This window comes from Sphaeramia orbicularis, chromosome 8, assembly GCF_902148855.1.
Source record: "Sphaeramia orbicularis chromosome 8, fSphaOr1.1, whole genome shotgun sequence".
Classification (NCBI taxonomy): Eukaryota; Metazoa; Chordata; class Actinopteri; order Kurtiformes; family Apogonidae; genus Sphaeramia; species Sphaeramia orbicularis.
The window spans coordinates 55,733,106-55,760,293 of NC_043964.1; the positions used below are offsets into that span (position 1 = coordinate 55,733,106).

The 27,188-nt window shown below is 39.9% G+C and overlaps 1 protein-coding gene across 3 annotated transcripts; it reads right to left on the minus strand.

Moving 5' to 3' along the window:
• Positions 1-864: 864 nt before the first annotated feature.
• On the minus strand, positions 865-20,373 carry LOC115423515 (deleted in malignant brain tumors 1 protein-like). Of its 3 annotated transcripts, XM_030140366.1 has the most exons (9): positions 20,268-20,373; positions 15,161-15,196; positions 14,756-15,069; positions 11,626-11,940; positions 11,076-11,408; positions 10,473-10,766; positions 7,777-8,100; positions 1,995-2,129; positions 865-1,883 (listed from the first exon to the last, which is right to left on the minus strand). In XM_030140366.1, the coding sequence occupies exons 3-9, from the start codon at positions 14,934-14,936 to the stop codon at positions 1,531-1,533; spliced, it is 1,935 nt and encodes a 644-aa protein (XP_029996226.1). In that variant the 5' UTR covers positions 14,937-15,069; positions 15,161-15,196; positions 20,268-20,373; the 3' UTR covers positions 865-1,530. The 3 variants fall into 3 exon arrangements, with proteins under 3 accessions (XP_029996226.1, XP_029996227.1, XP_029996228.1); XM_030140367.1 differs by lacking the exon at positions 11,626-11,940; XM_030140368.1 differs by lacking the exon at positions 11,076-11,408.
• Positions 20,374-27,188: the final 6,815 nt, after the last annotated feature.

The following is a 27,188-nucleotide window of genomic DNA, read 5'->3' on the forward strand; positions in this document are numbered from 1 at the left end:
AGGGGTGAACTGGGATTCGGCCTTAGACTTGAAAGCCTCTCTGGTACGCTCACATAGTTAGCTTACATACATGTGCATGGCATGAAAACGTTAGCTTCCTGTCAAGTTTACATGGCATATTCATAGTATTAGCTAGCTAACATTTAGAAGCTATGTTTAAGTGCTAATGAACATATAAATACTCACAAAGATAAAACATTTCCAAAGGCTCAAGCATTTAGGACACATTCAGCATGTTTGAGTTACTTCTGACTTCAGTTTGCCCTGAGACCAGCTGGTTTTCAGCAAACATAAATATGTCAAAGATCATCTCTGGAAAAGAACACGCACTCTGAACGGGACTATGGCTCACAGCTACAACAAAGATCCTTTGAGGCAACGACATCTTACTCTTATCAAGTTTCAAAACACTGCATTTTAACCATTTTTAATATGAAATTTATTTATTTATCAATCAATTTATCATTAACTTATTCTAACTTATTCAAGTAATGTATTCATTGGGTGGATATACACAACTGTAACAAAAACTTGTGTCAATTTCCTTGGCAGATAAAAGGGTCTTAGAGAGAATTCGTCTATCCCAGGGTACCTACACAAGTATGGAAAAGTATGGAATTTGATTTTATAAATTTCCAGGTCTGGAAAATTATGGAAAATGGAAACAAATGTATGGAAAAATTTTCAGGTTTCCCAGACTGTTTCCAATGGTCTGTTTTTTCTAAAACATAAAATTATGAATATCTAAATAAAAAATGGATCGATCTGTTTTCTAAAGGTGCTTGCTAGCACAGCTGAAATGTTTGTGTGACAGCACAAACAGTCGGCTACGTGTCCCAGAAAACATTTGGGCAGATTGACAAGTTGAATGCCCCGCCTTCTGCTTTTATCCTCCTCCAACCAATTTAAGGCCCGCCTAGGTGTCATCAAGTTTCACTGCTGCTTTGACGGACAGGTGATGTCCACACACTGTTGGTGAGCGAGCTATTCAACATGCCTTGTTTGATTGTTGGCAGAACTCATAATGGGTAGGTGGAAATTCTCTGACGACTGGCTCGTAAATCCAAATATAAAGACTGGATGGAATGTTTTTACCAAGATATCTGGAAATTAGAGTCTGGAAAAAGTATGGAATTTAGAAATGTCAAATGTGTAGGAACCCTGCTATCCAGTTAGCTGTCACTATATATTGCAAAATACTAAAAACAAGCTAGCAAGCAGATACAGTTTAGATGATGTCCTTATTCCCAAAATGGAATGCATGTCTCACTGCAGGAACTACTCTGTTCCTTTGTGGACTTCATCTAGTACTTAGGTCAGATCACACTTGGATCATTTTCTACTCAAAGAAACTGCTCTAGAATATATTTGTAACCATCTCTTACAGATGTTTTGGTTGCAATTGTTCTGGTCTTGAATGTGAGTCATGTGTTCATCACGTCTAAACGTATCAAATGGAAACAAACTATAATTCAATTTAATAGCTGTAAATTGAAAAAAAAAAGCCGTCCTCTGCAGTTTAATGAATCCCTACAGATGACCAGAAAACTCATAGTTCGCGTAAACATTTTCATTTTCTCCATAAATGTCGACATATTGTTCAGACGGTGGCTGGGTTACGTTTTCATAGTCAGCCTCATCATCGCTGGAATCTCCACTTTCGCCCTCTACTTGGCTTCCCTCAACATTGAAACATGCCCTCTTGGACTTCATGCAGTTCCCGTCAGTTTCTGCTTCCTCATAATCATGATCATCATCATCATCATCATCATCCATTCCTGCTGGCCCATTTAGTTTCTTGGTATAAACTTCATCAACATTGATGTAGTCCTCTTCCCCGTCGTCATCCTTGTCACCGTAGGGGTTCCTTACTCTGGAAAATACTGAAACACAAGAATCATAACAGATTATTATTAGTACTTGTCATCATGAGCATGAATTGCAGATTTCTTCCAACCAGTGAAGCATGTCAGTGTTTCATGGTGAGCACAGACTCTGAGTTTGAACATGGGCTCCAATCTGCCCAGAATGGGATCGTCTCCTTCGGATCAGAAAGATCACCACGAAGACCAGCAGGAAAAGCAACAAACCCCCAGCAACAGGTGGAAGGACCAGTAGCAACAAAGGAACTAGGAGAAAAACACATCAGAAGAATAAACATGTAAATATACATAATATACACAACTGCATCATCTGCGTACAGCTTTACTACAGCAGTGTATTACAACCATAATACACTGTATTCAAAACAAAATGAGCATCAACACATGAAAACGAATACAGGTTTCAGGCAGATGAATTTATTTAGACACTAAACTACTAAACAGGACCTATGTGGGACCTTGACGGACCTGTTCAGGCTCAGTCATACCAGCATGAGTTAGATTTCAGTTCAGTTTTAGTTTATTTTGAATATGCAACAAAACAAAATTAACCCTACTTAGTCCTTAAAAATAAAACAGAAGGAAGGAAAACATGAAAACCATATACATATGCATGAAAACAAAACAACTTCATTCGCACATGTGAAAAGGAGTGGGAGGAAATAGAACTTATTTGATCCCACCCCTTCTTCACATGACAGTTGATCCTTTAGCCTCCTATCAGCATAAGGCTGGATGAAAAAATCAATTCCCTTGGATGTTTTTAAATATTTAACCTCACTTATTATCTTAACACACACACACACACACACACACACACTTATATTGACAAACCAGAAAAATAAATAAATAAATAAATGCCAGTGTCTGCTGCCACAGTACTGTGGTAGTAAATATGGGCGTGTCTATTTCCACAGAGCCAATCAGATGTTCTCATTTGTCCTCTTCCAATCAGCAGTGAGGACATATTGTTGTCCAAGATCCAATCATGGACACTGTTCCATGAACTCCTTGTCCTCTTGTGTCTACAGTACTGTGATCATATATGGAGTATTACCCCCCCCCCCCCCCCCCCCCGTACACACAACCACATTATGTCAGTCCACTACAGTTGACTATGGTTTGGGCCTTTGGTCACATGGACAGAACCTCCTGCACATGCTCGGTGTGTTCTTCTGTGGTTTTCATGTCTCCTTCATACACTCTGTGTTTGTGGACAGTTCCACATACAGGTGTGGACTACGTATGACACTGTTGAACCCAGTTGGACCGGGTCCACCTGGACGCACAGATTTATGGAAACCATACGAGTCTGGACCACAAACTGTTAGAGTCCACTAAAGACAAAGACCAGGACAGGAGTGGAGTGGACGGAGTCTGGGGAACTGGTCCACTGTCCTGGTCCTGGACCCAGATAGGCCCATGTGTGATGGTTCTGTCCACAGTAATGTGTCCACAGGGGGACAGGGTACCAGTCTACAGAGGACAGGACCAGGACACTTGACTGGACCTGAGGGACAAAACCAGGACAAAGGTAGTCCAACAGGACTGAGGACAGAACCAAGACAAAGGTAGTCCAACAGGACTGAGGACAGAACCAGGACAAAGGTAGTCCAACAGGACTGAGGACAGAACCAGGACAAAGGTAGTCCAACAGGACTGAGGACAGAACCAGGACAAAGGTAGTCCAACAGGACTGAGGACAGAACCAGGACAAAGGTAGTCCAACAGGACTGAGGACAGAACCAGAACAAAGGTAGTCCAACAGGACTGAGGACAGAACCAGGACAAAGGTAGTCCAACAGGACTGAGGACAGAACCAGAACAAAGGTAGTCCAACAGGACTGAGGACAGAACCAGAACAAAGGTAGTCCAACAGGACTGAGGACAGAACCAGAACAAAGGTAGTCCAACAGGACTGAGGACAGAACCAGAACAAAGGTAGTCCAACAGGACTGAGGACAGAGACACTTTAAAAATTAATACGTGCGTCCTTGAAGCCAACCCAAAATGAAGACACTAAAAAGTAAACAATAAGACAAAGTAAACAACAACATCAACCAAACCAAAGCCACAGTACCATGTGTTGGCCCTCAAAGCCCTTCTTCAGCTGGATTCCGTCTATAAACCATCTCTTTAAACCTCTTTTGAAATTGGCTGATGTTTGGACGTCCTTTGAGCTCCACCTTCAGTCTGTTCCATCATTTTACTCCACAAACTCAAACACAAACACTTCTCCTTGTCCTTCTTACTTTTAAACTTTTCAAATTCAGTCGAACCACTTCCCTTTCTATGAATATTTCCTGGTAGTAATTTGTTGTTTGCTTTGAATAATATCTGAGCGGTTTGAAATTCTACCAGATCTTTAATTTTAACAATTTTGATCCTTAATGACCCTTGTTACTTTCTTTTGCAAGATTATTAACTTAATAGAGAACTTAATAGAGAAGTTCAACTCCAAAATAGAGGAAGTTATTATGCCTTAGTCACTGCTTTCACATTTACTTATTACACTTTTCTTTTTTTTGCGCTCTTACTGTAAACCAGCAGAACCCTCGGTGGAATGTGATTGGCTCTTAACTGAGTTGCTGTGGTCAGTTGCACTTCTGCTTTTTACAGTGTACCGAGGCAAACTGGGCAACACTGAACATTTTGTTTCAAAAATTCTTGAAAGACGTTTAAAATAGCTGCATTTTCTTCTGCTTTAAATGACTGGATAATTAATACACCACCCAGTCTTCTTTTCACTTATGTTTGCCTGAGATGACCTGGCATAAATGTCCAAATGTTTCAAATTGATTTGAAAATATAATGTAAAATGATGATACCACTGTGTATCATGTGAATAATCTTGTTTCAGTTTCAGTTCTGAAACTATATGGATAATATACAGCATTATCTAACCGAAGATTTAACATGTTGAACAGCATTACAACGATATTATCAGATGGTGCTTGGAGGGCGACTGTCAAATTAGTGATCAGAGTACAGTTCAGCTAATGCACATGAGATACAATGATCTGGAAGAGACAAATGATCAGCTTTATTAAGTTGCGTGTGTTTTTTATATCTAATAAGATTACTGCACATGAATACTTTGGCTTTTAAAAGGGTATGTTTGAAATGATGTTACAAAAAACATGTTCTAAAAACTCATATGTTCTAACTGTTCAATAATGTTACAAAATGCTGAACTCACACTGTAACAGCTTTTTGCACATAATGTTAAAACTTAACATTTAATGTCAGTCAATCAGTCAATCCAGTTTTATTTATATAGTGCCAAATTATAACAAAACTTATCTCATGACACTTTACATGTAGAGCTGGTCAAAACCAGACTCTTAATCATCTATTACATTATAAAGTGGGCAAAAAGAATCTTCGTATAATGTAACAATTTTATAACATTATACAGTGACTCAATAATTTAGTGATTAAAGGTGTAATCATTCCACTGTAGAGTCGATTAATCGGTCGGGCTCTAATAGTAAGTTCCATAAAAGTCACTCTTTATGTAATTCCAAACTTGTCAGATGGGGTCTACTTCAGTTTGTACCACAGTCCACCAGAGGACCACCAGGGTCAGCACAACACTAACTCAGGTCAGTCTGAAAGTTATTGACACGGAGCAGACAACACTTATTGAAGGAGTTTTTAATCTGACAGTCAGTTATTGAATACAACACAATAATTCAGTAATTGCAATTCAACTTCCAAAGTATTATCCTTTGTAAAATTGAATTTTTAGTGCACACTGTAAAAACACAAACCCAGATTCAGACTCAGACGGAGACCCAGACTCAGGTCTCAAACAGGGTCTGGGTCTGAGTCTGATTCTGGGTCTCAGTCTGATTCTGGGTCTGTGTTTTCACAGTTTTTATAAAAAAAATAAATAATTTTGTAACATAATGCATCGTAACATTATCAGCTCTAACAGGGCATATCAGAGTAGTTACAGTCAACCAACAGTGATCTATCAACAATTTAGTAACTATAACCCTAATCCACGTGGTTGTGAAAAGCAGTTCTTACATTGTTGAATAGCATTTTTATTTAATTTCATGTCAATTTAAAGGAATTCCAATGCAGTTGTGTCATGGGGTTACAATATTAACCCTTTGATGCATAAGTGGGTTAAAATGGCCCGGTGAGATTGTTTTCTTCCAAAAGCTTTGTAATGAAAAGTTATCATTTCATATTCCAGGTAGGGTTGGATAAAAAAATCAATTTAATTGATCTTAGATTGATTTCGTTTTAATTTTGCGTAATCGATTAATAGTGGATGAGATCGATTTTTCAGAGCAGGACTGGGAGTACGCGGAAACACGACCGGCTCTGTCTTGCAAACCCCTGGGGAAGACAGTGCGTCTTGGTCTCACTTGTGACGGCTCTGGTGTGGAAAAGACGCAGAGGAAGGGTGGGGAAAACCCTCCACTGGAGGTCCTCCTGGCCTCAAACTCAAACCCGCAGTGTGAAGGAACTGGCTGTCCGGGTTGTCCGAGGTGAGTCGCGGAAGCCGCTCGTTCTTGGAATGATAACTTGGATCCGTACTATCACCTATAGCTGAGTATGGAGTTAGAGGAAGAGTAAAGCGACAATGTCCGACTGATATGCCCCCCCCGTTCTGATCCACTGTAGAACCGTGGACATGTTTCTGTCCCGTTCATTATTTCAGAGCAGATTCAGCTCCTTCCTGCGGAAATGTCATTTTGATTTCCTTTCTAATATCAATATTGATTCCAGTATTGATGTGTTGCATGACTGCGGTAGTCAAATAATCAGGTTACAACTCAAAATTGTACTTTGATATCACTAAATTAATCTGAATCAATCAGTTAATACCTAATTGAAATTGATATTGGATCGAATCGAATCGTGATTAATCAATTCAGAACCTTATGAATCGAAATCGAATCGATTATGGAAATTGGCCATGATACCCAGCCCTAATTCCAGGTATTCCTGAAAAAATAAAATGTCACTGACATCATATCGTTAAAATTTTTAACTTGCCTTTTATAGATTTTTTGAAATTGTAGCTTTTGTCTGAGTACCCCAGGCTTCCATAGATGGGTCAAAAAGACCCACATTCATTTACAATAGAAGTACATCTGAACGTTTGACTCATTTAACAGTAAAACCAAAGGATTCAGTCACTAAATGGATGTGGACATTGTTCTATTGCTATTATATACTATATCTTATTATATACTATATATAATTGGCTTTTCAAATTAAAAAAAATATTTTTAAAAACATTTTAAAATTGTAAAAAAAAAAAAGTTAAAAATATAAATGATCTCAAACATAAAATTATTGTAATGGATTAGATTTAAGCGGTGCTTTTCTATGAACACATTGTCAGAGCGTATACAGTGGATCCATCATTCATCCACTCACTCATTCTCACTGTGCTGGTGTTCAACTCCATCTGTATCCACAGCTGCTCTGGGGCAGACTGATGGAGGCGTGGCTGACAGTCCATGTCAACGGCCCCTCCCACCACCACCAAACATTCATACGCATTCATACACCAGTGTGAGTGACACTGGAGGCAAGGAGGGGGAAGTGTGTTGCCCAAGGACACAATGGCACATGACTAGGACAGAGCGGGATTTGAACCACCAACCCTTTGGTTATTGGATGACTTGCTCTACCTCCACAGCTGCCCATTCCTTCTTTTGTGGACTAAAATATGATATAAATGATTATTTTTAACTGACAAAATGACATAAGCATCATAGAAACACATTGATTTGAACTGGGGTCATTTTGACCCGTTTATAGACGAGCGGAGGGTCCAGACACTCACTCAGTTACCTCCTAGGGTTAATTCAAATTTGACCGCACATTATCCTGACAACATGAGCATTGATTTTGGTGTACTTACATTTAATGATGATATGAACGGCTGCTGTTTGTGGAGATGTGAATGTGCGTGTGGACCCTGTCACTTCATACACACAGCTGTAGTTTCCCTGGTGTTCGTACTCCGCCACAGAAAAGTTAAAGGAGGCAGAGTTGTTGACCGCAGCCTCGGTGGTGGTGACGTTGTCGGAGTCGGAGATCAGAGTGAACCGGCCTCCGGGGTATCCAGTGCTGACAGAACAAGTGATGACAAAGCTGTGACCTCTGGTGACCTCTGCACCTTCAGGAACCCACACCAGGCCTCCGCTAGGAGACGTCACAGAGATACTGGGCTGGTGCAGATTCACTGGGTAAACAGGAAACAGAAATTCACTTTTTATTTTATTAATCACATTAAGGCACTTATTAACTGACCAGCAGGTTTATTTATTATAGAGAGGTGCTGATATATCACACTAGTGGTGGTTAACTGTCTAGGTAGTACTAGTGGTGGTTAACTGTCTAGGTAGTACTAGTGGTGGTTAACTGTCTAGGTAGTAATAGTGGTGGTTAACTGTCTAGGTAGTACTAGTGGTGGTTAACTGTCTAGGTAGTACTAGTGGTGGTTAACTGTCTTGGTAGTACCAGTGGTGTTTAACTGTCTAGGTAGTACTAGTGGTGGTTAACTGTCTTGGTAGTACTAGTGGTGGTTAACTGTCTAGGTAGTAATAGTGGTGGTTAACTGTCCAGGTAGTACCAGTGGTGGTTAACTGTCTAGGTAGTACTAGTGGTGGTTAACTGTCTTGGTAGTACTAGTGGTGGTTAACTGTCTAGGTAGTACTAGTGGTGGTTAACTGTCTTGGTAGTACCAGTGGTGGTTAACTGTCTTGGTAGTACTAGTGGTGGTTAACTGCCTAGGTAGTACTAGTGGTGGTTAACTGTCTAGGTAGTACCAGTGGTGGTTAGCTGTCTAGGTAGTAATAGTGGTGGTTAACTGTCTTGGTAATACTAGTGGTGGTTAACTGTCTAGGTAGTACTAGTGGTGGTTAACTGTCTAGGTAGTAATAGTGGTGGTTAACTGTCTAGGTAGTACCAGTGGTGGTTAACTGTCTAGGTAGTACCAGTGGTGGTTAGCTGTCTAGGTAGTAATAGTGGTGGTTAACTGTCTTGGTAGTACTAGTGGTGGTTAACTGTCTAGGTAGTACTAGTGGTGGTTAACAGTCTAGGTAGTACTAGTGGTGGTTAGCTATCTAGGTAGTAATAGTGGTGGTTAGCTGTCTAGGTAGTACTAGTGATGGTTAACTGTCTAGGTAGTACTAGTGGCGGTTAGCTGTCTAGGTAGTACTAGTGATGGTTAACTGTCTAGGTAGTACTAGTGGCAGTTAGCTGTCTTGGTAGTACTAGTGGCGGTTAGCTGTCTAGGTAGTACTAGTGGCGGTTAACTGTCTGGGTAGTAATAGTGGTGGTTAACTGTCTTGGTAGTAATAGTGGTGGTTAACTGTCTTGGTAGTACTAGTGGTTGTTAACTGTCTAGGTAGTACTAGTGGTGGTTAGCTATCTAGGTAGTACTAGTGGTGGTTAGCTGTCTTGGTAGTACTAGTGGCGGTTAGCTGTCTAGGTAGTACTAGTGGTGGTTAGCTGTCTTGGTAGTACTAGTGGTGGTTAACTGTCTGGGTAGTAATAGTGGTGGTTAACTGTCTTGGTAGTACTAGTGGTTGTTAACTGTCTAGGTAGTACTAGTGGTGGTTAGCTATCTAGGTAGTACTAGTGGTGGTTAGCTGTCTTGGTAGTACTAGTGGCGGTTAGCTGTCTAGGTAGTACTAGTGGTGGTTAGCTGTCTTGGTAGTACTAGTGGTGGTTAACTGTCTGGGTAGTAATAGTGGTGGTTAACTGTCTTGGTAGTACTAGTGGTTGTTAACTGTCTAGGTAGTAATAGTGGTGGTTAACTGTCTAGGTAGTACCAGTGGTGGTTAACTGTCTAGGTAGTACTAGTGGTGGTTAACTGTCTGGGTAGTAATAGTGGTGGTTAACTGTCTTGGTAGTACTAGTGGTTGTTAACTGTCTAGGTAGTACTAGTGGTGGTTAGCTATCTAGGTAGTACTAGTGGTGGTTAGCTGTCTAGGTAGCACTAGTGATGGTTAACTGTCTTGGTAGTACTAGTGGCGGTTAACTGTCTAGGTAGTACTAGTGGCGGGTAAATGTCTAGGTAGTACTAGTGGCGGTTAACTGTTTTGTTGTACTAGTGGTGGTTCAATGTTTTGGTAGTACTAGTGGTGGTTAACTGTCTAGGTAGTACTAGTGGTGGGTAAATGTCTAGGTAGTACTAGTGGTGGGTAAATGTCTAGGTAGTACTAGTGGTGGTTAACTGTCTAGGTAGTAATAGTGGTGGGTAAATGTCTAGGTAGTACTAGTGGTGGTTCAATGTTTTGGTAGTACTAGTGGTGGTTAGCTGTCTAGGTAGTACTAGTGGTGTTTAACTGCCTCTCGTCCTTCCCACTAGTGTCTCTAGGGTCCAGTATGCCACTTGCCAGTTCATGGATTTCACAGACTGACCATGAGTCCAGGTTCCTTCTCCATGGTCACAACAATGGACTAATGGTTGGATTGGACCTGGTTTCGTCGTCTGACTTTGTCGTCCTTCTTGAACAGTGATCCTGCCTGATCTGGACCTGATCTGGAACCTGAACTCGTGGTTAGTCTGTAGAATCCATGGAACCTCTCTGTTTCTGTATTTCTTACCAGTAACACGAAGTGTGACAGGGTCACTTGGGGGAGAACTGAATGTTTGACTTGAAATGGTCTTCTGAGACTGACACTGGTACGATCCGTCATTCTCAAAGGTCACTGTAGGGATGTTGAACGTAGCTGAGTTGGAAGTTGATGTCTGAGGGTTTCTACGTGAGCCTGAGGACGCCATCAGACGGAACGTTCCATCCAAAAATGCCGCTGAAATTGAACAAGTGATGCTGACGCTTTGACCCCAGGTGACCTCTGTGGCAGGATTCATAGAGATGCTGGGTTTGGGGAGACTCGCTTCAACCAAAAAGGAAAAACCATTATAAATGGAACCGAACCATATATTAAATCAAGGTTCAAGTTTAAACAGTCTTAACCATTGGACACTGTCGTCTATGAAGTTGCAATGCTTTTGTTTTCAGACACATTCCTCTTGTTCCTGTTCATACAGTCACTAATCATCTTTAACCAGGTGGTGATCACATACTGAGTCCCAGCTCCACTTGATCTGTTCACAATCAACCACATCGGCACAAGCATCTCATGAGGAAAGGTCCAAGTATTGTATTCCAACTTTATGGACAACAGTGGAAAAGGATTTCTCACCTGAACAAATGACACCAGCGTCCTCACTGTGTCCACAGTTTTCTGTTCCAAATCCTGGGTGTGGACACTCAGTCAGAGAACTCTCACTTCCTGAACAGGCCACATCATCGAGCCAGGTTGGATCAGAACCTCGACCAAAGTGGGCGGAGCCTGGGGCACTCAGTGCTGTCCCACAGTTCATCTGTCTACAAACCACCTGAGCATCATTTAAGTCCCATCCATCATCACAGACTGTTCCCCAGGTACCACCATGGAAGACCTCAACCCTACCAGAGCACCGAGTAGAACCAGGACCAGAACCAGAACCAGAACCAACCAGTCTGATCTGAGAAGCTAAGGAAAGAAAACACATATTTACCAAACATTTTAAAGATCTTTGATTAAAACAAACAACTATAGCCCAAATTAAAAATCGCTTTTTTTTTCTGTATCAACTCACATTACAATGAAACACAATCAATATTTAACAATGACAGAAGATAAAAGTCTGAAAACTATAAACAAGAAACTTCCAGAATATTTTAAAATTCTTCAATCAAAAGTCTCTCACCTGAACATATGACACCAGCGTCCTCATTGTGTCCACAGTTTTCTGTTCCAAATCCTGGGTGTGGACACTCAGTCAGAGAACTCTCACTTCCTGAACAGGCCACATCATCGAGCCAGGTTGGATCAGAACCTGGACCAAAGTGGGCGGAGCCTGGGGCACTCACTGCCGTCCCACAGTTCATCTGTCTACAAACCACCTGAGCATCATTTAAGTCCCATCTATCATCACAGACTGTTCCCCAGGTACCACCATGGAAGACCTCAACCCTACCAGAGCACCGAGTAGAACCAGAACCAACCAGTCTGATGTGAGAACCTAAGCAAAGAAAACACATATTTACCAAACATTTAAAGGTCTTTGATTAAAACAAACAAGTATAGCCAAAGTTAAAAATGTTTGATTAACATCAGTTAAACAGTCACTATTATTGTCCAATCTTAACTCACATTACAATGAAACATAAACATACTTTAAAATACAATTTCTTTTTTCAACGTAAAAATATGAGTAAAAGGGCTGCCTTAAATTTTTATGTCAAATGAAAAAACAGAACTTGTTCTGTTAACGTACATCGTGTTGTCTCAATGAAATATCCTTTCTTGTGTCTACGTCTGTCTTTGTTTTTGGACACAGATTTGTTTATTAGTTGAACTTGTTTATAAGTTGTTTGAACTAAAAAAAAAAAAAAATTAATCCAGCTGAATTAAAAATTACATGATGTAGACCAGGGCTGTCCAGTCCTGGTCCTCCAGAGCTACTATCCTGCATGTTTTAGATGGATCCCTCTTCCAGCACACCTGACGGTCGTTCTCAGACTTCTGCAGAGTTTGATGATAGGCTTCAAACATGCAGGACAGTAGCTCTAGAGGACCAGGACTGGACACCCCTGGTGTAGACGGATGTTTACTAGTTTGGTTAATTCACATCTGTTATTACATCTCATCAGTCATGACTGGTGTTGGAGTCGAACTCAGAAGTTGCAGAGGTAGTGGAACTACTCTGCATCGGTGGAGCCTGGGGGCATTGATGAGATCCACCCTGGGTATCTCAAGGCTCTGGATGTTATAGGAATGTCATGGCTGACACACCTCTGCAACATTGTGTGGACATCAGGGGCGGTGCCTTTGGAGTGGCAAACCGGGGTGGTGGTCCACATCTTTAAGAATGGGGACCAGAGGGTGTGTTCCAACTATAGGGGGATCCCACTCCTCAGCCTCCCCGGTGAGGTCTACACCAGGGTACAGGAGAAGAGGGTACGGTCGATAGCTGAACCTCAGATCCAGGAGGAGCGGTGCGGTTTTCATCCTGGACGTGGAACCGTGGACCAGCTCTTTACCCTTGCTAGGGTGCTGGGGGGGGCATGGGAGTTTACCCATCCAGTCCACATGTGTTTGTGGATCTGGAGTAGGTTTACGACCGTGTCCCCAGGGGGATCCTGTGGGGGGTGCTCCAGGAGTACAGGGTGGATGGCCTCTCGTTAGCGGCCGTTCAGTCCATGTACTAAAGGAGTGCCAGCCTGGTCCACGTAGCCGACAGTAAGTCGGACCTGTTCCCGGTGAGGGTTGGACTCCACCAGTGCTGCCCTTTGTCACCAGTTCTGTTCAGAACTTTTATTATAATTTTATTTGTGGATTTTCAACATCATAACATGGATGCATCATACAGTGTGTACATTTGTACTGTCCTTCTGAACATAAGTCCCCACCCCCAACTTAGATAGAAACATAAACATGTGAATGTATCAAAAGACATCAGGAATAGGAACAGGAGGCACATAGCGTCCACACAAATTCTAGATGTGAAAACAGCAAAAAGCAGCAATAAATAAGGAAATAGAATAACATTAAATGAACTGTTCATAACTTTTATGGTCAGAAGTTCTAGGTGGTGGAGGGGGTCGAGTTCAGTGGCAGGACGATCTCGTCACTGCTTTTTGCAGATGATGTGGTCCTCTTAGTTTAGCTTTTGTATATTTGTATTTGTATAGGGTTTTTGTTACTATTGTGCCTTGTGTATTTAGTGTGTTTACTGCTGCTGCTGGATGCTTGAATTTTCAATAAAGTATCTCTAATCTAATCTAATCTGATCTAATTTAATCTAACCTCCAGCTCTTGCCGGGGCAGTTCAGAGCCGAGTGTGAAGCGGCTGAGATGAAGATCAGCACCTCCAAGTCTGAGGCCATGGTCCTCAGCTGGAAAAGGGTGGAGTTCCCCCTCCAGGTCATGGGGGAAGTCCTGCCTCAGGTGGAGGAGTTTAAGTGTCTTGTGATCTTGTTCATGAGTGAGGGTAGGATGGAGCAGGAGATCAACAGGCGCATCGAGGCGGCATCTGCAGTGATGTGGACGCTAAACCGGTCCATTGTGGTGAAGAGGAAGCTAAGCTGAAAGGCGAAGCGCTCAATTTACCGGTCGACCTATGTTCCAACTCTCACCTATGTTCATGAGCTCTGGGTAATGACCGGAAGAACGATACTACCACCACTACTACTACTACTGATAATAATAATAAGAAGAAGAATAAGAATAATAATTTATTATTATTATTATTATTATTATTATTATTATTATTATCAGTAGTAGTAGTAGTAGTAGTATTACACTTAATTGAAGCAATTTCAGTTAAAAAAATACAAAGTTTAAAATCTTTTTTACTTCCATAATTTTAAATAATGGAAGTTCAAACAGTTTAGTCAATTTCTTTAACTAAAAACATCCATTACGTGTGTTGTAACATAACACATTGAAACGAGGGGCAAAAGAGCCCCCTAAGTTCACGACTGGAAAAGAAACCTGATAATCGTCCTTGATGCATTTGGACGTTACGTCACCAAACCATGATGATGCTGGTTTGACTCCGCCCACTCTCCTGAACTGCCACTTAAGTTGACAGAATTTATTTAGGATTTCCATGTTAAGATTATTTTCATAGTTTTCAACTTGTATTTTTATGTTATCACAAGTCAAGTAATCAGTTGTTCTAACAGAATAATATGTTGGCACAATCCAAATTATATTTGTGCATCAATAATCACAATGACAGAAAATAAACGTCTGAAAACTTAAAAAAAAAAACAAAAAAAAAAATACAACTTTCAGAATATCTTAGAATTCTTCAACCAAAAGTCTCTCACCTGAACAAATGACACCAGTGTCCTCACCATGTCCACAGTTGTGTGACCCAAATCCTGGGTGTGGACACTCAGTCAGAGAACTCTCACTTCCTGAACAGACCACATCATCGAGCCAGATTGAACCAGATCCTGGACCAAAGTGGGCGGAGCCTAGGGCACTCACTGCCGCCCCACAGTTCATCTGTCTACAAACCACCTGAGCATTATTTAAGTCCCATCCATCATCACAGACTGTTCCCCAGGTACCACCATGGAAGACCTCAACCCTACCAGAGCACCGAGTAGAACCAGACCAACCAGTCTGATCTGAACTCCTGTCAGATACAAAACATCACATACATAGAATATTAGATTAAATATTTGACCCAGTGTGAACTGAAATGGAACACAGGATAATGGACTGACCTGCAGCAGGTAAAGAGGAGGTGAAGAGGAGACACACTGAAAAAAGAAAAAAAAAAACATGACATGATTTAGTACACTTTTTACTGTCATATTCACACACATTTAGGCCCAATCCCAGTTCACCCTTGGCCCCTCCCCCTTGGCCCCTCCCCTCAGCCCTTGCACTTGGCACTACTCCTTGAAATGCAGTTGTAAGGGGTAGTGGTTGAAACATTCCCCTGTGAAATGGGACAACCCTTCATCAGTCATCAATGCTTCTATAAACAGATGTTCTCCATGTGGTCAGCAGCTGGAACCGTCTGTGTTCCATGGGCTTTGGACGTCTGTTTATGTCTATCAACAGCAAACTCCAATAAATGCAATCTATAACACATTGAAATGGCATTAAATGGACGATCAACTGATTCAGTTACCTCTGCCAAGGAGGTTATGTTTTTGCCAGGGTTGGTTTGTTAGCAAGATAACTGAAAAAGTTATGGATGGATTTTCATGAAATTTTCAGGAAATGTTGATACTGGCACAAGGAACAAATGATTAAATTTTGGTGGTGATCGGGGGGGGGGGGGCAGATCTGCCTTGGCGGAGGTCTGTGCTCTCTGAGTGCTTTTCTAGTTTCTGAAGTAAATCTGTCCATGTGTGTGTTTCTTTGGTCACTGCTGCTCTGTTTTCTGTGTTTACCTCCATCTGACTCATGAGTGGAACTGAATTATGGCAGATTTCTCAGACCCCTGTGTTTGTAGTGTGGTCCTGAAAAATCTCCATTTGGAGGGTCAAACAGCCCTCTGCTTTAGCCCCTCCCCTCCGACTCACTGACAATCAGAACACCCCTACCCCCTTCATGTGAACACACAAAATGGAGGGGTAGGGCTAAGGGGGAGGGGCCAAGGGGTGAATTGGGATTGGACCTTAGTGTAACCCAGGTCTCCTTACCAATTTGGAAATTATTTATTGTATAATTTCCAAAATGCAACTGGAAGTATTGTCAATGTGACTGTGTTTATTTATCTTTTTTTTTTTTTTTTTGTGCGTGCCTGCACTACCTGTGTAGCCGGAAACAGTCACAGTGTCGCGAGATTCGAGCACCAATCAGAGCAGAGCTGAGGCATCAAACGAAAGTAGAGCCGACAGGTAGAGGAAGTGAGAGAGAGAAGACGGTAGAGTGAGCTGTGGAGTGGACGGCAAACATGGAGTCACAGAGCTGGTAAATACTCACCTGTTTAACACTGAGCTGGTAAATACTCACCTGTTTAACACTGAGCTGGTAAATACTCACCTGTTTAACACTGAGCTGGTAAATACTCACCTGTTTAACACTGAGCTGGTAAATACTCACCTGTTTAACACTGAGCTGGTAAATACTCACCTGTTTAACACTGAGCTGGTAAATACTCGCCTGTTTAACACTGAGCTGGTAAATACTCACCTGTTTAACACTGAGCTGGTAAATACTCATCTGTTTAACACTGATCTGGTAAATACTCATCTGTTTAACACTGAGCTGGTAAATACTCACCTGTTTAACACTGAGCTGGTAAATACTCATCTGTTTAACACTGATCTGGTAAATACTCACCTGTTTAACACTGATCTGCACCACATTTATATTCTTGGACAGTTTAATGTATAGATGTGTTTTCCGCTACAGTTATAGAGGTCTACTGAGGACCAGAGAAAGGGAAAAGAAAGGAGAAGTGAACCAAACTCCTGAATTGGTGAGTTGTATTGCTGTTGCCGTTAGCTTGTTGCTATTGTCCTTTGTATTTCAGTGCACTGCTCTGATTGCCCCTGCTATATGTTGCCTAATGTGTATATATGTCTGTAAAATGCATGTACTTGGTGTATTTAACTGTGCTGTGGTCACTGGTTAGTGGTCGCTGGTTAGTGGTTGCTGGTTAGCAGAGGCCTATTAGCACTTAGCATTAGCGGATGCTAGTTGGTGCTTGGCATTAGTGGACGCTAGTTAGTACTTGGCATTAGCGGATGCTAGTTAGCACTTAGCGTTAGCACTAGCTTCATAGCTGCTAGCATTAGCATACTAAACCGGAAGTGCTATCCGCTAAACCGGAAGTGCTATCCGTAATCAATAAAACCTGTTTAATGTTTACTATGGACAAAACTGACCATGCATTTGGAATATTAATTAAGTTTGGTATACTTAAAGTGAAATTATGCACTTTTGATTCCTTTAGATAAGGAATTTGATGTCAAAACTTGGTACAGCTGTAGATTTGTGATTTATTTGTGATTTATTTGAATGTGTTTGGTTTGATTAACGTTAACAAAGAGTGAATGTAGTTAAAGTCGGCCTCGTGTTATTCAGGCCAGGTTTTTTCCTGTGATTGGAAACCCCGATGGAGAGCTAGGAACAAAAAGAAGAACTGGGATCTGCTGAAGTGAACTGATCTGATCTACCAGCATAATAGGAACACACACACACACCACACACACACACACCTACACACCACACACACATACACACACACACATACACACACACACACACACATACACACACACACATACACACACACATACACACACACACCTACACACACACACACACATACACACACACACACATACACACACACACACACACACACACATACACACACACACACACACACACACACATACACACACACACACACACACCTACACACACACACACACACACACACCACACACACACACACACTGCCCAGACCAATTCCCTTATTTATTTTTGGACTCTTGACTACAACGGACTGCTTTTTTTTCTGGATTTTTGGACATCTGACTTGGTTTTTTCCCTTTATCGGATTGGAACTGATGGTAAACCTGTGTGAAAGGGATTTCGTATGAAAGAACAGAAAAAATATCCATTATGCCGCGTTTCCACTGCATGGTACCGACTCGACTCGACTCGACTCGACTCGGCTCGGCCTTTTTGTGTTTCCATTATGAAAAAGGACCTGGAATCTGGTACCTGGTACTAGTTTTTTGGTATCACCTCCGCTGAGGTTCCAAGCGATACTAAACCGTGACGTATAACACTGCAGACCACTGATTGGTCAGACAGTTTTCTCTGTGACCGGCCGTTTTACAAAAAACAGATGCGGAAGTTGACAGTAAATATAGCGGTACAGTAATCCACATGATAACAGCCCAAAACCACACCATGGTCGGTCGAGGAGATTCAGTCTTTGGTGGCCGACATAAAAATTCAGACGAGACAACACGCAACGAGCGAGTTTTCAGCAACTCTCTGAACAGACGACATGGAAATAACGCGCCGCAAAACTATGACGTCCAGGTACTTTAAAGGTAGTAGTATCCTGTAATGGGAATGGTCTCCAGGAATGTCGAGTCGAGCCGAGCCGAGCCGAGCTGGTTCCACATTGTGGAAACGTGGCATTAGATTGAAACTCTTTAAGGTGCACCCAAATTAAGAATTATAAACAGTTGTTTTTTTTAATTAAAGAACATAATAATTTAACTGGTTGATCAAACCTTTGTTTTGTATATATTGCAAATATTTCTTTTGTCAATACATGGTACCACTTTTACTTGCAACTCATGTTTCCTGTTTTTCATTGCATTCTGTACATCAGTTTAATCATTCGGCTGTGCTAGCCGAACCTGGAAATCTTTTGAATTCTCTTAACATTCATTGCAAACTAGCCTAAAGCAAAGCAACCTGCTAATGCTAATCATCAAATTGTGTAGCACTTGCTACATTAGTGTTTCAGTTCAACATATAATTTTGATGTTATACTCTTTCACATGAAATCTAATCTAATCAGACTGGCCCATCGACCACAACAGCTCCTCTACAGTGACTCATGCTGCCGTAGCCATAATCTCTACTGTGATGATAGACAGCTGTGGCACTCAGTGGACAATGAATGACAAAACACATCTGACAAGAATGAGGAAATGAAATATATGTGTTTCTGTCAAAATTCTTCAGAATGGTTTTGAGTTTCATTGTAAGAAGAAGAAAATATGACAGCTCCTGTCGTAGCAGTGACAAGTAAATACAGTCAATCTGAAACTCTGCTGTTATGATGTTGCATTTTTTTTTACTGATACATCCATAGAACAACAAAAAGTGTGAACATCTGAGTAGAACATCATATTAGGCCTGTACTGTAGGACTGATACTACTGCTGTGAGTATTCTGCATCAAACTGTATGAGACAGTTTTCCTTTTTTTAACCCTTACAGACCCAAACGTCCACCTTTAACCCTTACAGACCCAAACGTCCACCTTAAACCCTTAAAGACCCAAACGTCCACCTTAAACCCTTAAAGACCCAAATGTCCACCTTTAACCTAAACCATCTACTGATCTAATCTGTTTAATTCCTGTTGATCCACTAATCCTATCAATCCATGTCAATGATTGGTGTAAAATACAGTTCTTCATCTTTTCATGGTCATCAAATATGACCATATTTGGACATTCAGAGGCTCCACAGTTATTGTGAAAACACCATCATCCTCCACAACACAGATGTCAAACATGTGGCCCGGGGGCCAAATCTGGCCTGCCAAAAGTTCCATTCCAGCCCGCGGGATGAAAGTGCAAAAATGAACCTGAACAGTCCAGGGTGTCCAAATCATTTTGGTTCAGGTTCCACAAACAGACCAATGAGATCTAGAGTCAAAATAACAACACAACAAGAAAAGCACTCAGAGAGCGCAGACCTCCACCAAGACAGGTCTTACTTTCATATTTGCCTTCACACTGTGTCACATTCTCAAATTGCTTCTTTCAGTAAAACTGTTATGAGCTGAAAGGGAACTGTTTCAAAGAAAGTACCGCAAGTTTAGCAAGAGCTGCTATGGTTAAATATAATTCTGCAGCTGGAAAAGACTGACTGTAAGAGACATACTTTCACATCAGAGAAATGAGAAACATATGCACAGTTTAGTTCAGAAGGGTGTGAAGTGTTTTGAAGACGCTGACATGGTATTAAGTGTAAAACCGAATGTAAAAAGCACAATAATAATAATAACCAAGAATGTGTCGAGTGAATAGACATAAAAGACAGTGTGTTAGAATTACCTACTGTTTTATGTCTGCTGTCGACAAAACACTCACAGTAAAAATGTGTCTTACCTATGGTCCAACAGTGAAGGTGTGTGCCGTGTGTGTTTGCCATGGTTCTAATGAAGACTCGGTTCCACTTATCAGTCCTAACAGACTGGCCGACCGGACCAACAACCACAGTGCACAAAACTAAAATACTTGTCTTTCCCACACACTTCCTTTTTTTGTCTACAAAACTGAAACCACAAAGTGCCAAAACTTAAACAGCTGCAGTTTGAGCTCCTCCAAGACGTTCGATAAACTCACTTTACTGCATCAGTCACATGAGCTTCTGTGCTGTCCCAACCTTAGGGAGACTAGAAGAAGATCAAATCCAAAATATAATCAGTCACATTTTATTTGTATAGAACAGGGCTGTCAAACTCATTTTGGTTCAGTTCCATATTCAGCCCAATCTGATCTGCAGTGGGCCAGAGCAGTAAAATAATGACTTAATACCCTATAAATAATGACAAATCCAAGTTTTTCTTTTTGTTTTAGTACAAAAAACCTCAATTAAATAGTGAAAAATATTTACATTTTACAAAAAAGATGTGAGTAACCTGAAAAAAGAGAAATTTCATTTGAAAAATTAGTGCAATTTTAATAATATTATGCCTCGACTTGTTATTTATAAATGTATATCACACACAGTGTTCCATAAACATTTGGGAACAGGCAGAATATTGTTAGAATTTTGGAGTTTCAAGCTAAAACAACTGCTACAATATTCCATCTCTTATTATTATGAACACAACTGCAGATCCCAGTGGATCCATAAATGCACCAAACATTTAGGAACAGGCAGAATATTGTTCAAACTGCACATTTCAGGTTGTTCATCTTTGTTTTTATTTATGTATTTATTTGCATTTTATTGTGAAAGAATAGTTTTGTAAATGTAAATATTTTCACAGTGTAATGTTATTTTTTTCACATTTTTTTTCCCACTTAATTTTTCATAAAGAAAATTTGTCCTCATTCTTTCTGGGTTCTTGTGTTGTTCTTTTGACTGTAGATCACATTGGTCTGTGTGTGGAACCTGAACCAAAAGGATTTGTCCAACCTGGACTGTTCAGGGTCATTTTTGCACTTTCATCCTGCAGGGCCGGAATGGAACCTTTGGCTGGGGGAGGGGCAGATTTGGCCACATTTTTGACACCTGTGGTGTAGAGTCACATCATAACTAAAGTTCTCTGATGACCCTTTCCATTTAGAACTGGAATAAACCAGACTCTGAAACCAATGTACAGAACCCAACCGAGTCCTCCAGGTGTAAACACTTGGAGACAGTGGAAGGAAAAAAAAACACCAGAGAGAGAGAGACCTGCCAAAAGTTCCAATCCGGTCCATGGGAGGAATTTGCAAAGTGCCAGTTAGGGCATCAAGCTAAAAAATAATAGCATAATAACCTCTAAATAATGACAACATCAATTTTTTTCTCTTTGATTTAGCGCGAAAAACGTTAAATTATGAAAATGTTTACATTAACCCTTTCATGCATGATTTTTTTTTCCTGAGTATTTTTATTCCTCGCTGTAAAAAAATGACAGTAGAATTAACACCAAAAAGTTTTAAAATTGCAACATAACATCGTCTGTCGTCCGTTACAAAACTTTCAATCATCTTCTTCTCCGAAACTACAATTCCGATTGACTTCAAACGTGGTATACAGCTTCTTTATGATGATGTCAGCAAAAGTTAGTGAAATTATTTGGATCTGGATTTGATTCTGGATTTGGTGCGACTTTGAAAAATGTCCCCATTATAAGTGATTGGAAGTGGATAGATGTAATAACTCAGTAAATGTAAATGATATCCAGTGTAAATGTCTCCAGTCCAGCCCTGATGGGGAGATGACCCAAACATAATGTCCACATGCTGATCAGGATCTTCTTCTGGATCTGGAACTGACACAAAATTTAACATGGGCTCTTATGGGGAAACATTTCAATCATCTTTTTCTCTGAAACTCCAGTTCTGATTGACTTCAGACTTGGTCTACAGCTTCTGTATGATGATGTCAACACAAGGGATTGAAATTTTTTTGATCCGGATCTGATTCTGGATTTGGTGCCACTTTGACAAATTTTCCCATTATAAGAGATAGGAAGTGGATTGATCCAATAAATCAGTATCAATGATATCAAGTGTGAATTTGAATTTTTTACAGATCTGATTGGAATATGAGCAAAACATGGACGGTTTCTGTAATAGAATAAATACACAGAACTGGGTGAGAATAAATGGATCTGGATACATTTCCCAAAGCTTTGAATTTGGCCGGTAAGATACAGGGACACTGGTCTGATTTTTAGAAAATAAAACTGTAAATTGAAAAACAATGTGGTGCCGTTTAACCCTTTCATGCAGGAATTATGAGAACCTTAATCAAGATTTTTTTCCTGAGTGTTTTTATTCCTCTTAAGGCATGAAAAAAACGATGTGATTTTTATTTTATTTTTATTTTTTTAATGAACCTATTTTTCATGGAGCTACAAAACTGTCCACTCAGCTGGACACCATGCGTTTAATTTTTGAAGCTCAGAAACATGCATTTACCGACATACTGACATGTATTGGGGGGCGGCCATGGCTCAGGTGGTAGAGCCAGTCGTCCGATAACTGAAGGGTTGGCGGTTCAAATCCCGCTCTATCCTAGTCAGTCCGTTGTGTCCTTGGGCAAGACACTTCACCCTCCTTGCCTCCAGTGCCACTCACACTGGTGTATGAATGTTTGGTGGTGGTGGGAGGGGCCGTAGGCGCGAATTGTCAGCCACGCTTCTGTCAGTCTGCCCCAGGGCAGCTGTGGATACAGATGGAGTTTACCACCACCAGAGGGAGAATGTGAGAGCGAATGAAGAATGGATCAATAATGTAAAGCGCTTTGGGTGTCTAGAAAAGTGCTATATAAAATCTTATCCATTATTATTATTATTATTATTATACTGTGTGAAAACTATGAAATAAAAACATTTTTATTCTCCTGAGACCCAGCAAAGCATTTTTGTCCTCTGTAGGGGACAAGAGTTTGACAGTTTTACATGCTGTCCATTGCAAAGAACATTCCATTAAAAAAAAAAAAATGTGTCTGAAAAAACAAACAAAACTGTTGCATTATGCGGTTTCCAATCAAGACAATTGTTTAATGGAAAAAAGCTAAAATTTTCATTTTCCTGGGTCTCTGCTAATCTGATTTTATCTCACATTTTAACATTCTGTAATACTAGTTATTACTCACTTGGATAATATGCAAAAAAAAAAAAAATCAAAACTTTTTTGTTAAAACAAAACAAAAAAAACTCTGTTAATTACAGTCCAGTAACAATTAGTAATTGATTTACATAAAAGAAAGTTAAAGGAATGCCAGTGTATGGGATGGTGCATTAGTGTCCACTGTGTCGGCTGAATGTGCCCCCCCCCCCCCCCCGGGAAGACAATGAGTTTGACAGCCCTGATGTAGAATGTCAAACACATGTTCCCAAACAGCCCTGGGGTCAGCTATCAAAGGTCCAGGGTTGTGGTTCTGCTCTCCACCTTATGTCCCCTGGTCTTAACACTACATCTGTCCATTCGTTCCTCTTCAATAGTTCAGTGTCTTCTTCTTGGACCTGTTTTCACCACTTCCCATGACCTGTTACATAAGATAACAGTGACGCTGCAGTGTGGTTCAGCTCTTCTGCTTTAGTTTACAGATATAACCACTGACCCACAGGTGTCAAACGTGTGGCCCGGGGACCAGAACTGGCCCGCCGAAGGGTCCAGTCCGACCTGTGGGATGAATCTGTGAAATACAAAAATGACACTGAAGATGTTAAGAGTCATTGTAGTTCAGGTTCCACATTCAGCCCGATTTGATCTCAAAAGGGTCAGACCAGTCAAATACTATCGAAATAACCGAGAAATAATGACAACGCCATATTCTTCTCTTTGTTTTAGTGTAAAAAAAAAGTAAAATTATATGAACATGTTTACCTTTACAATCTGTTTACAAAAAATGTAAACAAATATGAACAACCTGAAATGTCTAAAGAAAACTAAGTGTAGTTTTACCAATATTCTGTCTGTTAATAAATGTTTGGTGTATTTGTAGATCCACTGTGACCTGCACGTTCTAATGCACATGTATAGAGGGTCTGCACGTGACGTCACCGCTAGAAAGAGGGAGATGAGCGCCAGCGTTGGCTTCAGTACTGTCTAAACTGAAGAACTATACTTAATAAAAAATGGGGCAGAGCTGTTGTGAGATTGACTGTATGAACAGGTTTGAAAAGCAGTGGGAGCTATCGTTTTACAGACACCGAAAGACAAAGAAAAGAGAAGTACACTGTAAAAAAAAAACAAAACAGGATTATTCCGGCTGCAGGGGTGCCGAAAAAATACTGTTAAATAACGGAAAATAAACATCTAATAAAAATACGGTAATTTTCCATAATTAAAATACAGTTTTTTGCCCTAACTTTACATGAGATTTTGCATATTTTTTTGACTTTTTAATGTTTAATAAAGAATATTTACATGTATTAAAACAATCCAATTCTCTATAAATATACATATAAATAATTTTCAGTGAGACTCAGTTGTCCAATCCACTGATAAAAACTGTATTTGGACAGTTTATCAGTGCTTATACATGTTATACATTCACACAAATACATTTATTCGACATTTTTGTTGTGAAACCTCCTGTAATTACACAAGATATTTGTCAATGAACAAACAAGTCTGGTTCAACTGACAGAACAAATACTTCTGTTACCGTTAATTGTCAGTAATTTTATCCCATTTTATTTTTTTATTTTTTTTTTTACAGTATTAAACTTTAAATGAACAGTTTAATCTCATAAATAGAAAAGAAATATTTGTGAAATTATGATACATTTGCAAATGTATTTTAATGGAATTTTTCTGTGAGAAAAGAAAAAAATTCTTTTAAAAAATGGAAACTTTTGGTTATTCACAGTTACAGTTTTTTCGTGTTATTTTACATTTGACATGTAAAATCACAGTCTGTTTTTGTCATTTCATTGATATTTTCCTGGATCTTTCCAGATCTGACTGTATCCAATGGTTGAATAAATCAGTCATTAAGGAATATGACATGCTTTTATCATGAAGTATATAAACAGTATTTAGCTTTTATTCTTATAGACCGTATTGAAAAAGAAATTCAGGTTCTCAAGAAAATCGCCGCTTATCAATTAATCGTTAATCCATCAATAAGGGGAAACCAACTAACGATTAATGAATTAATCGATAATTTGCATCCCCACTTTGTAGCATTTTTTGAAACTTTTTACGTATGTATAGAAGCCCTCATTAACATTAAGCACCATTGTATCATTGTTGTGTACCAAGTGAAAACTAATAAAAACTTGAAAAAAAACAGAGAAAACTGAAGAAAAAGTGACTTTTTCAGCAAAGATATTAATAACTGAACACAAAAACAAGTGTGTCCATCTATTGTCATTGATCCAACTCCATGGGTTTATTACATTTTTCTTAAATTTTTTTCATTTTGTGGCTCTTTTTTTTTTCATTTGACTTATTTTGTTGGTTTATTATTCATTTTTGTTCATTTTAATGATCACTTTGACTGTTTTTGTTCATTTTGTTGCTTGATTTTGTTTTTTTTTACTTTATGTAGTCAGTTTTTTTCCACATGATTTATTGTTTTGTAAATATTTAATTTGTTTTTGTTCATCTTATTATTTAATATATAGAAACCCAGTGTGTCCATCCACTGTCATTGATCCAGCTCCATGGGTTTTACTGGGGAATCAATGTTGGAGAAGATGACAGTGTTTCCATGGTAACTAAGGGTTGAAGCCACTGTGACTCATCAGACCAGTGGTTCTGTCTTTTTCTATGGAAGATGAAAAACCCCCAGGCCCCCCTCAACCCCAACAACATTATAACAGTGGTGCAGTTATAAGTTTTATTGAAAGAAGCATCAATATCATAACAATACTTTTAGATTTTCCTTGAATAATTTGTTGTACAAATTAAAATAACTTACACCACGTTCACACAGCAGGTCTTAATTCACCTTTTTAAAATTTTTTTGGTCAAATCTGATTTTTTTTGCACGTTTGTTCATATTCCAGAAGAGCATAACAGCAGAATACAAGATGTAAGCAAAGACACTAAAACATAGAAAACAACACAATATAAAAGAGATATGTACAGCAAAGGCGAAAACATGACACTGCGAATAAACTGAGTGAATCAGAGTAGAGAGGGCACAGATTACATAACAGCACACTGTCGAATCAACGCAAAAAGGAAGGAGTGGCATAAAACATCATCATGTATGAGAATAGAAATGAATAACCAAACAGGATCAAATTAAATATTCAACATTCAAAAGGGACATCACATGTTAATGCACAGATTTTTAGGTCAAATCTGATTTTTTTTTTTTTTTTTTTGCGTGTTGGTTCATATTCCACATTAAATGCGACTTCTATCAGTTTTGAGTCTGAACTGAATGTGACCCTGAAGTGACCCACATGCACTAAAGAGGTCCTGAAGTGACCCACATGCACTAAAGAGGTCCTGTAGTGACCCACATGCACTAAAGAGGTCCTGAAGTGACCCTGAAGTGACCCACATGCACTAAAGAGGTCCTGAAGTGACCCACATGCACTAAAGAGGTCCTGATGGAATACCAGACCACGCAGACACACACTGTGTTTACAGAAGGAAATATGGTTTTCCTCCGCTCTGACCAACAACTGGGACATTTGTCGCATTTCAATTACGTAAAGGTCAGATAAATATGACTTGGCCGTTCAGATCACATATGAAAGTGGCCTGGATCGAATTTGAAAAAATCAGATTTGTACTGTTCAAACTGTCTTAACCCTGTAACACCAAACGTATCGTATTTGATCCATGAGTTTTGAAGCCCTCTACCTCACAGGTGTCAAACATGCGGCCTGGGGGCCA

Coding starts and splice junctions, on each gene's coding strand:
- LOC115423515 (XM_030140366.1), bottom strand. CDS start 14,936: ATGAACTGTGGGGCGGCAGTGAGTGCCCTAGGCTCCGCCCACTTTGGT. Junction 11,409..11,625: donor CGCTGGTGTCATATGTTCAG/GTGAGAGACTTT, acceptor TTCTTTCCTTAG/CTTCTCAGATCAGACTGGTT. Junction 2,130..7,776: donor CGTTCATATCATCATTAAAT/GTAAGTACACCA, acceptor TTTTTCTCCTAG/TTCCTTTGTTGCTACTGGTC.